Source organism: Capra hircus, chromosome 19, assembly GCF_001704415.2.
Source record: "Capra hircus breed San Clemente chromosome 19, ASM170441v1, whole genome shotgun sequence".
NCBI lineage: Eukaryota > Metazoa > Chordata > Mammalia > Artiodactyla > Bovidae > Capra > Capra hircus.
The window spans coordinates 55,171,148-55,184,151 of NC_030826.1; the positions used below are offsets into that span (position 1 = coordinate 55,171,148).

Sequence of the window (13,004 nt, forward strand, 5' to 3'; positions counted from 1 at the left end):
CTGGGCTGTAGGTCTGGGGCCGGCGGGGCAGGGCCAGAGGGCAGGTCCGCGGGCTTGGCTGCCCCCCACCGTCCCCTTTACCTTGCTGTACTGCACCAGGCTGGCCGTGGCCTTCTCAGCATCTCCACTGGTCTGGGCTGGCCTGAGGGGGGATGGGGGAGTACACCCCTGCTTGCTCAGCCCTCCCACCCCCCAATCCCAGGCCGGGTCTAGAGGGTACAGAAAGCCCTGGCTCGGGGGCTTCAAGCAGGGAGGCCCACTTCAGGGGGACTGAGGATGGGCTGGCGCGGGGTGGGGGCAGGAAGGGCACTCACAGGGTCTGGGGTTTCCGGAAGTAGCGCAGGGCAAACTCCTGCATGGTGTAGTCAGAGTCCGTGGGCAGGGCCACATAGGCCACGGAGGGGGACAGGCTGGTGGCCGAGTTGTCACTGCGCGCCTGGCTCCAGGGGTGGGTGGGGAACTTGGAAACACAGGAGACCTGGTGCCACCTAAGGGTCCACTGGCCTGTCCCGAGGCCCTGCCCCAGCCCCCAGCCCCGCCCACCCCAAGAGGAGCAGGCAGAGCAGCTGCAGTGAGCACACCACCAGAAACCAGAAGGTCAAGAGCCATTTATTGAGCATTTTTCAGGCGCCACCGTACTAGGTACCACGAGGGCCGCATGAGGGGCGGACAGCCCCGCCCTGGCCCACAGGGAGCTCAGTCTTGCTGCGGAGTGGCAGGGCAAGAAACCAGGAGCGGGCGGAGGGGCGGCACCAGGCCAAGCGCTGCCTGCCAGGCAGGGGGGTGGTCCTTGGCTGCCTGGGGCCACGGAGCCCTTTCCTTGGCTCCTACTGAGGCCTTGCCTTGGCCTCTCCCGTCTTCCTCACCTCCGATGCCCTATCCCACTCTCTGCGCTGCAGCTGACCCTTGTGCCCCTGGCTGCTCCTCTGCTCCGTCGAGAAGAAAGAGTCCGGAGCAGCTGCCGGCTGCACGACGTCAGCAGGGAAGAGTCCAGAGCGGCCGCCCGTGGAGCCGAACTGCCAGCCTAGAGACGCCCAAGGACAGAGACTCATCCACGCGCCACCCCGCACCGTGCCCACTGGAGGCGCCGCCTCATCTGCCTGCCACCCTGCTTGCCCCGCAGATACCTGGCTCCAGGGTGGCCACCGGCAGCAGCTTGATGAGGTCCCCACGTTGGAAGCTGAGGAGGCTGTGGTCATCGGTGATGTAGCTTCGCAGGGCGATGACATAGCCAGAGTCCTGCAGGTGGGCAGGCAGGTGAGGGGCCAGCCTGTTGTGACCCCTTCCTACCTGTCCCCCCTGCTCCCTTGCTGGCCTCACCCTCCACCCAGCGTCCCCGGCTCCAGGCGGCTCAAAGGAGCATGGCTGACAGCCCCGAGACCAGCCAAGGCACGCTGGGCAGCAGGCAGCAGTGGTGGAGGCCCCCAGCCAGCCCACACTTGCCTTCTTGAGCTCGCTCAGGAAGAGCTCGACCATGGCCTTGATGGCTCCCGCCCGAGCCGTGTGCAGCACCAGCTGTTCACTCCTCAGCGACAGCTCCAGGGTGGAGCCAGCCGGGCACTCCACGCCCAGCACCTCAGCAAAGCTGCACCCAGGGTGAGGGCATGAGCCAGGGGGCCGTCTCACCAGCCCACCCCCGCCCCCAGCCCCAGCCCTGGCCTCCGCTATACCTGTATGAGCAGAGAGTCTTCAGCTGGTCGGGGTGCAGGCTGGGGCCCTGGGTCATCTTGAGCAGTCTCAGCCCCCGGTGGGACACAGCCAGCAGCTGCACGTCGCTGCCGCTCTCGCCCTGCTCGGAAGGCGGTTGGGTCACAGCCCGGCTCCCAGCTCTAGGCCACCGTCCACCCAGCCCGCCCCAGCTCTCATCCTGCTCCCGAGGGATCCAGCTGGCACCCAGCCCGCTGCCATCCCCAGCCTCACTGACCGAGACAGGGAAGATGCGGGAGAAGTAATTGGCCCAGTTGTCCCTGGCGGCCACCACGATGCGCTTCTTGACACCGTCCTCAGCCATGTCCAGTGAGTCCAGGCCCACCTCCAGGTCTCCTGTGGCAGGAAGAGCCCCAGCCTGTCCCCAGGCTCCTTCACAGTGGGGACCCCAGGGTTTACTCCCTCCCTCTGGACAGGCCCAACCCCCGTCACCCAGCTCTCTGAGCCTCCTGCAGTCCCTGGACCCTACCCAGCAAGTCTTTCATCTTGCGCCTCTCGTCCTGGGAGATACGGATGCAGGACTCAGCAAAGGTGTCCCTCAGGATCTGGGGGGCAAGCCAGGCAGTCACCACCCGGTCCTGAGGCCTCAGCGCACCCCAGATGCAGCCATGCACAGAGGAAAAGCTGCAGAGCCCCGTGGGCGCGACACTGAGGGACGCAGGGGCTTCCAAGCTCAGGGCCGTGTCCACCCAGAGCTCCCACCTGCCCCCCCAGCTGCCTGCACTAGTCGAGCTGCTATTCCTCCTTCAGCTAAGCATTCCTGAAAGAACAGACCTGGGGGAGGAGGGGTGCTGTAGAACTGGGGGGAGCAAACCCGAGCCTCTGGGAGCATCCACAGGCGGCAGGCAGGCGCCGGCAAGCACCTGCTTGTGCCTGGCCTGTGCTGGGTGCTGCATACGCTTCATTTTGAATCCTCGTTATGAGTCAAAAAGGGGTTTCCCTGCTGGCTCAAACAGTAAAGAGTCTGCCTGCAATGCGGGAGACCCGGGTTCGATTTCTGGGTTGGGAAGATCCCCCGGAGGAGGGCATGGCAACCCACTCCAGTGTTCTTGCCTTGGAGAATCCCATGGACAGCGGAGCCTGGCGGGCCATGGAGTTACAAAGAATTGGACAGGACTGAGAGACTAACACACAGAAGTCAAAAACGGTCCTCATTCAGAAGGATGTTGTGAGGAATAAATAAAGGAAGGCAGGGCTTGAAGCATGCCAGCGCCCCACGGTGGTAACCTGGCCAGGGGTGGGGAGCGCGGTCTGTCTGCACATACCCCTGTGGGGCGGGGTGCTCACCTGCTCACAGAGGAGCCTGAGGCAGTAGGGGTGGCCGAAGTTCTCCCGGGGGTAGAACACCTGGATGGGGGCACAGGAGACCGAGAGTGGCCGGGGTGGTCCCACGCCAGCCTGGCTCCCACCCCACCTCGTCTCCTGGGCTCAGACAAAACCAGGCCAGGAGGTGGGCAGTAGGGAGCTGACGCTGGGGTCCCAGGCTGGCTCCTCCACAGCCTGTGCCCCGCCCCCCACCCAGAGCGGCTGGATTGAAGCCCACCCTGGTGCCCACCCTGGTGCCCACCTCCTTGCGCAGGAACAGCCTCCAGGGGGCGCTGGCGTAGGAGAAGCACACGCTGCCGGAGGGCGCGAGCAGCTGGGTGGAGACCCCCTCGTCCCCCATGGGCTCCACCAAGCCTGGCAGATGGAGGGGCCGAAGAGCATTGGGTGTGGACCTGCCTGGGGGCATGGGGTGATGAGGGCACAGGCAGAGAAGACCCTCCTCCCCAGAGCCCCGCACGCCCGGCCAGCTTCACCTCTGCCGCTTCCCTCCCACTCGCCGTCCCAACTCTCGCCTCCAGCTGTCCCAGATGTGCGTGGGGCCTCCCTAACCACATCAGCAGGGCCACTAAATTCCTGCCGGGGCCAATGCCCTGTGTGTGACAGTCCATCTGTGCCAGACAGGCCCCGGGGGTGCCCCGGCCCTGCCCCCCGCGGGAACGCGGAAGCTGGGGCTTCTCGCCCACGGCTCCAAAGTCCAGAAGCCCAAGCCGCTGACCTCGGCGCTGTGAGCTCGGAGAGGTCTTTGGAAATCCCCCCCCCACCGCGCCCCCCCAAAGCCCACCGCGCAGGAATGTGGGGTTTCTTACTGCGGGGCTCAGCTGGAGGGCTCGCTGGCTCCCAGGGCGGAGGCAGTGGAGGTGCTGGCGGAGGGGGCAGTTTCTGGGCAGTGGGTGGGTTCTGGCCAAACAGCTCTTGAAGGGGCCCCTGCTTCTCCTTGATGGAGCTGGAGGGCATCAGCCGTGGTCGGGCCCTGGGTCGAGGGGCCACGGGTGGTGGTGGGGCCTTCCCTGGGCTGGGGGACAGTGTCTGGGGAGGCAGGGAACACACAGAGGCTGTGACTCGGGGCCAAGTTTACCCCGGGGAGCCTCAGGAGGATTCCAGAATGGAGCGGCCATGCTCTGGACCAGAGGGCACCTCACCTGAGGGGGCGAGGAGGCACCATTGATCCCCAGCTTAGCCAGAGCCTCATCCTTAGGGTTGTTTTTCTTTAGAAAACTGTGGGGGGGCTTCCTGAAAGAAGGAAGAGGTCATGAGTTCACAGGGTGACTCTCTGGGGAGCGGTTAGCCCCTCCTCCCCCTCCCCTCTTTCCTCTCCCCTCCTCCCTCCCCTCCCCTTCCCCTGGCACCTCGCCGGCTGCACGGGCACAGGCACGGGGCCGGGGCGGCTCTGGTACATGCGGATGATGTTGCGGATCTCCCTGCTGGGTTCTGCCCGGCAGGGCTCAGGGTCCGAGCTACGCACCACAGCTTTGCCCCCGGCCGGCCTGTGCCCCCTGCCAGGCCCCAGCTCCGTGGCCGGCTCAGCCTCAGCCTCCTGGGCAGCTCTGGCTGCACCTCGCGACGGTGGCAGCTTCTTCAGCACCGGGGGAGGCGGAGGTGAGGGCCCTGCCCAGGAGGAGAGGAAAGACATGAGACCCTGGGCAGAACCCCAGAGGCCCAGCCTGCCCCCCGCCTCCTCACTACCTGCTCTCTCTTCCTCCTCTTCTGGCTCCTCGTCCTGCACCGCCTCTGCCTGGGGGATCGCCACCTTGGCTGGAGGCTTCGTGGTCTTCACCTTGCTCGGCTGCTGCCCTGTAAATGCCCCCCAGTTGGTCCTGTCTATTACCTTCCACTTGGCCCGCCCCTCTGAGCTTCCCTGGTGGCTCAGATGGTAGTGAATCCTGCCTGCAATGCAGGAGACCTGGGTTCAATCTCTGGGTTGGAAAGATCCCCTGGAGCAGGGCATGGCAACCCACTCCAGTATCCTTCCTTGGAGAATCCCCATGGACAGAGGAGCCTGGCAGGCTACAGTCCGTGGGGTCGCGAAGAGTTGCACGTGACTGAGCGACTAAGCACATTGGGCTCCTGGACAGGCCACCCGGACCAGAGGGCAACCCCCATCCCCTGGCCAGTCTGGGGTGGTGTCTGAGTCTCTGTGTCTGATTGCCTCCCCAAGGGCGCTCACCCAACTTCTGGAAATAGTCTCGTTTCTGTTGGAAGCTCCTGGGCCGTGGGTGCCTGTCTTCAGCCTCCTGCGGGGCCTCCTGCTGGCAGGAAGGGGAACAGAAGGAGCAGCCTTGCTGGCCAAGTTGCCGCTCGCACAGCGCACCCACTCGGACCTGCGGGGCTGAGGCCGGGCAGCATCTTTTCTGCATCGCCCTGCGGCCCCATCCCCAACCCCCTGTCTCCCACGTCTGCAGCCTTGAAGCCAGCTGTCCATCCCAGGCCCTGCCATCTCCCCAGCCTTGGCTCCTCACTGTCAGGCGGGCACCTACCAACTCCAGGCCACTCTCTGGCTCCTTCTGCCGGGTGGGTGTCTTCTTGGGCTTGTGGGTGATGGCCGGAGGAGGTGAGGTCGGGGAAGCTGCTCTGGGGGCTGGGGCCGGGGCCGCGGCTGGGGCTAGAGCTGCGGCTGGAGCTAGAGCTGCGGCTGGAGCTGTGGCTGGGGCTGGGGCCAGGGCCAGGGCCTGACTCTGCTTCTGGAGTTGCTTTGCCTGCTGCTCCAGGGACAAGGTCATGGCCTGGGTGGTCATCTGCTGGGCCTGATGGACAGGGCGTGATGCGCCGGATGAGAGCCAGCCTCGCCTCTCCCTGCAGGCTGGTACCCACGAGGCAATCCGTGGGCCCTGCCCATCCTCACCAGGATCCGCGCCTGCTGGTTGATGAAGTCCTGCTGCTGGGCCGCCAGCTGCCTCGCGTCCACGCTGGGAAGCACGGGCTGTGGCTGTGGTGGTACCACCATGGCTGGGGTGTGGCGGGCAGGCAGGCAGTCAGGGCGGGTTAGCGCCATGGCCGAGCTCCTAGCCCCTGCCCACTGTGCCCTCCAGGTGGGACCTTCCCTCCTCCAGGCCCGGTCCACCACACCCCCACCCCCCGAAGAAGGGACCGGGCGGCCACAGTCCATTCTTACCTGGGACTGGCCCCATGGCTGGCATCATGGGCATGGGTGCTGGCATCATGGCTGGCTGGTAGCTGGGCATCTGCACCATCCCTGGGTACACTGTAGGGACAGGGTCCTCCCACGTCAGTGCCCACCTGGACAGCCTCCCTCTAGCCCCAGGCAAGGAGATGAGCACAGGCCACCGGGGTGTGGGCTGGAGCTCTGACGGCAGCTGCGTGGGAAGCCCGGGCCACGCCTCGCCCCGTCCGTGGGCAGGGAGACCCCAGATGGGCTCAGCCCCGCACTCACCCATGGGGTAGCTGCCTTGCTGCATGGGCCCCATGGCACCCCCTCCCTTCATGCGGCCAGTCAGAGCCCTGCCTTGCTCCAGATCCTGTGAAGGCAAAGGTCACAGGTCAAAAGGTCAGAGCTAGAGTCCTAGGAGGGCTGGGAGGGGCAGCAGAGGCCCCGGGAGGGACTGGGCTGGGCTGGGGCGCAGGACACTCACGCTGAGGCCGGGGGATAGGACGGGTTCGAACAGGTGGTCCAGGAAGCCATCCAGGCTCCCTGAGGTCCGGGACTCACCTACGGAGGGCTGGCGTCACCTGCTGGGGGCAGGGGCTTCCTGCAAACCCATTCTCATCGCCCTGCCCACCTGAGTGTGCCCACACCCACCTTACCTGTGCGCCCCCTGCTGGGCAGTGTTGGGGCTGGACCCGGAGGTGGGCCTGGGGGCAATGAGGGGGCCTGGATGCTGGGGGCCAGGGGGATGTTCTCGGCTCTGCAGGAGACAGTGGGCCCAGCTAAGGGGTTCACGGGGCCACCTCCAGCCATGGAGGCCCAGCTAAGGAGGTGGGGTGCCCAGGCTGAGGCAAGGTGTAGAAGCTGCTGTGGAGAGGGGTGGCGGGGGGGGGGGGTGTCGGGGTCATCCCCGCAGGATGGGAGGAGGCTTGGGGGCTGGACCTGCGGCAGCACCAGGGAACCCCAGGGTATGACAGGGTGGCGGTGGGGTCACCTACGACAGGATAGGGACAGGAGCAGGCCAGGGGTGCTGGGGTGGCACCTACAGGCCACGGGGGGCGATGGGGTAACTATGGGGCCTGGCCGGGTCCCCCGGGTCCTCGGTCTGGCCGATCAAGTCCAGCACGAAGTCGCAGCCGGCCAAGTCCCTCCAGGAGTCCCTGCAGTGCAGTGACACAGACCAGCCGCGCGGGGGCGGGTCCAGGCCTCTGGGCGAGACAGGGGCAGGGAGGACAGGGTGGTCAGCCAGGCAGGTGACCATCCAGAAGCGGCAAGGACCTGGGGGTGCGGCGGGGGGAGGCGCTTGCAGAGGGGGGTGAGAGGACCCGGTTTCCGTTCTTTTTCTGCAAAAAAGGCCCCCTACCTCTGCGTTGGCTCTCATGTATTTGTTTTTGTTTGTTTTTATGTATTTTTCTCCTGTATTTATTTTACCAATTTGATCAGAATCTGGGCCAAATCTAGCAGGAATACTCCCTACTCACTCTCCATCTGGAATCTGCTGTCTAGACCCTGCCCGCCAACCCGCACACCTCGCCCCCACCCCTTGGGCTGCAGGCCTTGGCCTGCAGAAGCAGCCGCAGAAGGTGCTCAGTGGGACAGCAGGCTGGGAGGGTGAGGAGGACTCAGAAGGAGGATGGGACAACGGTCAGTGTCGGCCAGACTCCCACATCCCTGGCCCCCAGACCTGCTCTGTAGAATCCACCCGGCGAACTGCTCCCCCGTGGTCCAGGACTCCACCTCGGCTGAGTAGCACTCCTCTGCAAGGAGAAGGGGCAGCGGTGAGAGTGAGGGACAGCAGGGTCCACCCTGACGGGGAAAGGGGTGCTGTCCCATTGGGGTCCCACCAGCAGGATGACAGGGAGGTCAAGATCACATAGGGAGGTCAGGATCACATCGGGAGGGCTGAGGTGGGAAGGGGGTCAGGGGAGGGCGAGGGTGCTGGGCAGACTCTGTCGTGGGAGCCCTGAGCAGGACGCGCGCCTCACCGCTGAAGGTGGACACATCCAGCGCCATGCGGCCCCGCCTCCATCCAGCTGTCCACTCGAGCTGGGTGGGTGGGTGGGCACGGGCAGACCCAGGGTCCAGCTGCGTCTGCTCCAGGGCCCCCAGCAGCTTGTGTTGGCACAGCGCTGCCATGCCCCTGGGGGCCTGGTCAGAGACAAACCTGCGGGCACAGCAGAGGGCCGCTGTGAGCCTGGGGTGGCCTGCTGACCCCGTCTGCGGGGGCCCCCACCCACTGAGCCCCCTACTTGAGCAGTGGCTTCTGCAGAGTGTGCATCGGAGGGAAGGCGCTGAGCAGGACGGCCATGAGGGCCCAGCCGCGCTGGCTCTGCTGCTCGTCGGGGTTGCGCCAGAGCTGGGCCACCAGCTGGCTGAAGAGCTCGTCGCGCAGCCCCGGTCGGCGCTGCCCCTGCCGCACCAGGTACTGGCCCATGGTCTGCTCCTGCCAGGGTGCCAGCGACCCGTCCCCCAGCAGCCACAGCATCTGCGGACACCAAGCCAGGGGAGGCAGGTCGTGCAGGGCTCCCTGTGCCCGCCAGCACCCCGGCACAGGCCCACCCTGTCCCCTCCCCGCTGGGTCACTCACCACCTTGTTGATATCCAGGGCATGCTGAGGGTTCTCACCGTCCAGCTGGGTGAGGGGCTTGGTCAGCAGCTGCCCAGGGTGGGGCAAGGAGGGCTCCTGCAAGGAATGGGGGGTGCCACGTGCCTGAGCAGAGGCTGATCCGTGCTGACCTGCCAGACACAGGGCAGGGGGAGCCCTGAAGGAACCTACGAGAGGAAGATGGGCTGGAGAGGAAAAGTGCCTTAAAAATACACCTTGATTGGGCTTCCCTGGTGGTCCAGTGGTTAAGAAGCCACTTGCCAATGTAGGGGGCACTGGTTTGTTCCCTGGTCCAGGAAGATCCCACGTGCCACGGGGCCACTAACCCCATGGGTCACAACTCCTGAGCCCGCGCACCGCAACTGCTGAAGCCTGCACCCTAGAGCCTCTGTTTCGTAACGAGAAGAGCCACCGCAATGAGAAGCCTGCTCGCTGCAACCCGGGAAAGCTCCCTCAGCGCCAAAGATGCAGCACAGCCAAAACAAAAATAAATATTGAAAACCATACACCTAAATTACTCTTTCTGATTAGAAAACTAAAGCCCGTGCATATGGAAAACTCATAAAACAGGGAAAAGGATGAAGAATAAAAACCACCATCAATATGCCACTGCGAGGTATAACCAGAGTTAACATTTTCACCTCTTTCTTCCTAGTCTTACTTCCTGTGTGAAGGTACACACATCATCTCCCCACCCACCCAGCTGTTGCCTGGAACATCGGGACCGTGCTCGATGGGCACTTTTGAATCTTGCTTTTGTTTCCAACTCTGTTGCCTGGACACTCTGCTTTGTCATTAAACACGCTTTAAAGGCACAACTTCAGCGTTCACTGGCAGGGCAATGCCGCAGGTGTAACAAAGGTGTGGCATCACTAAGCAACAACAGACTGAGATGTGGGTTCAACGGATTTTCCGAGCAACGCAGTTGCATCCACAATCCCCACAACAGGAGATGGAGGGGAAGGTTGGAGAAAGGACAAACACAGCTTTTGCCTGTGTTTGGGGGCTCGTGTCTGGGGAAATTTGGGCAGCAGCCAGCAGAGCTGAGGCCTGGAAGCCCACCTGAAAGCCGATGGAGATGAAGCTGGAGAAGGGGAACTGGTTGATGTCAGGTGGGAGGGTCAGGCTGGGCCGGGCGGGAACTTCCGGGGGCATGGCCTCGGTGATGCTCTGGACCCGGGTGTGCTGACAGCCTGGGGTGACACGGGAGGCAGCCCAGAAACGCCCAGGTAAGGCGACTGGCTCTGGTGTCGCCTCCACCTCCCAGCATCAGCCCCTGGCTCCAGTGCAGAGGGAGCCGGGCAGTGAGCTGGGGGCACCCAGAGAGAGCATCAGAGGGAGTGGCTACCGGGAGAGGAAGGGGTTGTGGAAGAATGAGGCCCATCACGACTCACCTTCCGCTGTCTTCAGCATGGCAGCGAGCTCAGCCGGGATCTCCAAGCGCCCCAGCTCCTGGTGGAGGGGAGCAATTGACCAGAACTCAGGGAGGGGCACAGGGACCCAGGGGCCCTCCTCACCCCCGGGGCTATAAGCTTCCCCTCCAGAGACCAAGAATTCTAGTCCTGGGCACTCCAGTGGGGCCCCTTGAGCCCTCAGAGGGAAACCAAGGGCACCCAGGCCTCTTCTTGGGGGGCACAATGGATGGGCCTGAGGACAGGACCCATCTCGGCACCCCTGGGACCCCACGCTCCCCCTCAAGCCAGGCCAGGTTCAGCAGGCTCACAATCTAGCAGACACTCTCCAGCTTCCAGGCCACCTACCATGCTTGGCACCGTCTCGAAGGCCCCGATGCTGTGCCAGCTGTGCCGACGCCCAAGCTGTTGGGGGAGATGTGGGAGGAGATGGTGTCCCCGTGAAGCGTCACCCCAAGCTCCCTCGATGTTCCCTCCTTGCTGGGCAGTTCAGCTGACCCCTCCTCCTCCCAGGAGGCCTGGGCACCAGCAGAACAGGTGTGGATGGACCCCAGGGGGCTGGCGTCTGCCCCTCGCCCTCCAGAGCCCTCACCAGCTGAAGCGCTGTGGGTGTTGCTGCCCGTCTGCCAGGACCGGGAAGAGGGCAGCAGGAAGGGAAGAAATGGTCCCTGGGGGACAAAGTCCAGGCAGGGAGGGGCAGGAGAGAGGGCGGCGTGTAGGCATTGACCTTCGAGCTGCTTTATGGCCCTCACGTCGGAGTCATCGGGCAAGACAGGGAGCAGCCCAAGGGGCCCCTGGAGGGGATGGAGGCACCCCAGCTGGCAGAGAGAGTCAGGCCCTGGCATGAAGGAAGGCGATGAGCTCCCAGAGGCCCCAGGCTGCCCCAGCCAGGCAGCGGGGATGGGACGCTCCACCAGCAGTGGTCCCTGAGGCCTCGCCCCTTGTGTGGCTGGGCATGGACGGTGGTCACTGTCTTCATTCGGCCAGCTTGACCGGCAAAGGCTGGCTTGGGTTCTCCCCTGAGCACACCCCAGGCAGCACCCCACCCGTGGGCTTCACCTGTGGTCTCCACCGTCTCCAGAGCAGGGGCCGGGCCGCCAGCACGATGGTGTTCAGCTGCCCCAGAGCTGCCCTCCGCCGGAGGTAACGCTTCCTGGAGGTCGGGAAGGGGGCTAGTGAGGAGTCCGCGTTCACACCCAATACTCAGATCCTCCAAGTCAAGACATGAGTGTAAAACCAGACCCCAGTGAAGCGCCCAGCTGCCCAACAAGCAACAGGGAAAGGACAGGACAGAAGAGCAAGTGAACCCAGAGGCTGCTGTGCACAGGGGGTTGAGGCCTGAGGCTCTGGAGCCGGCCACCCGGGCGCGTCCCTCTGCTGTTTCGTCACAGCAGTCTTGGATAAGGTCTTTACCTCTCTGGGTTTTGGGATTTTTTTTGAATATGCTCGTGGCTTGTAGGATCTTAGGTCCCCAACCAGGGATTGAACCCACACCCTTGACAGTGAAGTGCTGAGTCCTAACCACTGGACCACCGGAGAATTCCCTACTTGACCTCTTTGTGTTTTATTTTCATCACCTCTAAAAGGAGAATTATTGGATTGTCTGCTCCACAAGAAGATGAAATGAATTAAGAGGTGTGTTTGGAATAGAGTCTGACACATTACTATTTAAGAAGCAGAACTTTTTTCCCCTCCCCACAAGAAGAACTCCTAAAAATGAAAAAAATTACACCTCGGGAAGTCTAATAGATCCCTGAAGAGACAATATCTTTGAGAATTTTCCAGATATAAGAAAGATCAGACTTCTCAAGGAAGCAGCCCTGAGCATCATAAATATTTAAAAATTAATCTATATACACTGCTGCTGCTAAGTCGCTTCAGTCGTGTCCAACCCTGTGCGACCCCAGAGATGGCAGCCCACCAGGCTCCGCCATCCCTGGAATTCTCCAGGCAAGAACATTGGAGTGGGTTGCCGTTTCCTTCTCCAATGCATGAAAGTGAAAAGTGAAAGAAGTCGCTCAGTCATGTCTGACTCTTTGCAACCCCATGGACTGCAGCCCACCAGCCTCCTCCATCCATGGGATTTTCCAGGCAAGAGTACTGGAGTGGGATGCCATTGCCTTCTCCACTATATACACTACTAGATATGAAATAGATAAACAACAAGGATCTTATTTTTTATTGAAATATATTGGTTTACAACATTGCTGGTATATAGCAAAGGAATTCAGTTACAAATGTATACATACATATATATCTATATAGAACATATAATAGAATAATATTCACTATCTTATAATTACCTATTGTGGAAAAGAATCTGTAAAAGAATATATAGAGAGATATATGTGCATGTATATATTTGTAACGGAATTACTTTGCTATATACCTGCAACATTGTAAACCAATATACTTCAATAAAAAATAAATCTATAGCTTTTTTTTTTACATCAAAGTACACTATCAAGAGAGGAGACTAAAGAGAATAGATACATAAAAAAGAGAGAGGAGACTGCTTGTAAATCAAATATTTAATAAGAGTTCAGTATCCATAATATATAAAGAACGCCTACAACTCAATAAGAAACAAACCACCCAATTAAAAATCAAGCAGAGGACTTGAGTAGTTGTTTCTCCAGAGAGACACACAGATGGCCCAGGAGAACCTGAAAAGACGCTCAGCACCACTAGTTGTTAGAGAAACGCAAATCAAAACCACAAGGAAATGCCACTTCATATCCACTGCTGCTGCTGCTGCTAAGTGGCTTCAGTCGTGTCCAACTCTGTGCAACCCCACAGACAGCAGCCCAGCAGGCTCCCCCATTCCTGGGGTTCTCCAGGCAGGAACACTGGA

General features: G+C 61.8%; 1 protein-coding gene across 1 annotated transcript in view; it reads right to left on the reverse strand.

Annotated features, from left to right (window-relative positions):
* MYO15B (myosin XVB) overlaps window positions 1-13,004 on the reverse strand; it is a 30,782-nt gene that overhangs the window by 4,677 nt on the left and 13,101 nt on the right. The window contains exons 22-51 of the mRNA XM_018064023.1: window positions 11,210-11,303; window positions 10,499-10,555; window positions 10,133-10,190; window positions 9,801-9,931; window positions 8,721-8,816; window positions 8,383-8,618; window positions 8,119-8,297; window positions 7,818-7,890; window positions 7,180-7,341; window positions 6,793-6,893; window positions 6,621-6,697; window positions 6,422-6,506; window positions 6,143-6,232; window positions 5,873-5,976; window positions 5,508-5,774; window positions 5,198-5,279; window positions 4,717-4,824; window positions 4,380-4,638; window positions 4,173-4,263; window positions 3,840-4,059; window positions 3,275-3,387; window positions 2,995-3,054; window positions 2,177-2,252; window positions 1,925-2,043; window positions 1,671-1,789; window positions 1,444-1,585; window positions 1,128-1,239; window positions 867-1,024; window positions 315-460; window positions 82-142 (exon numbers count right to left, since the gene is read on the reverse strand). Coding sequence (XP_017919512.1) covers window positions 82-142; window positions 315-460; window positions 867-1,024; window positions 1,128-1,239; window positions 1,444-1,585; window positions 1,671-1,789; window positions 1,925-2,043; window positions 2,177-2,252; window positions 2,995-3,054; window positions 3,275-3,387; window positions 3,840-4,059; window positions 4,173-4,263; window positions 4,380-4,638; window positions 4,717-4,824; window positions 5,198-5,279; window positions 5,508-5,774; window positions 5,873-5,976; window positions 6,143-6,232; window positions 6,422-6,506; window positions 6,621-6,697; window positions 6,793-6,893; window positions 7,180-7,341; window positions 7,818-7,890; window positions 8,119-8,297; window positions 8,383-8,618; window positions 8,721-8,816; window positions 9,801-9,931; window positions 10,133-10,190; window positions 10,499-10,555; window positions 11,210-11,303 — 3,676 coding nt within the window. The remainder of the gene's footprint in view (window positions 1-81; window positions 143-314; window positions 461-866; window positions 1,025-1,127; window positions 1,240-1,443; window positions 1,586-1,670; window positions 1,790-1,924; window positions 2,044-2,176; window positions 2,253-2,994; window positions 3,055-3,274; window positions 3,388-3,839; window positions 4,060-4,172; window positions 4,264-4,379; window positions 4,639-4,716; window positions 4,825-5,197; window positions 5,280-5,507; window positions 5,775-5,872; window positions 5,977-6,142; window positions 6,233-6,421; window positions 6,507-6,620; window positions 6,698-6,792; window positions 6,894-7,179; window positions 7,342-7,817; window positions 7,891-8,118; window positions 8,298-8,382; window positions 8,619-8,720; window positions 8,817-9,800; window positions 9,932-10,132; window positions 10,191-10,498; window positions 10,556-11,209; window positions 11,304-13,004) is intronic.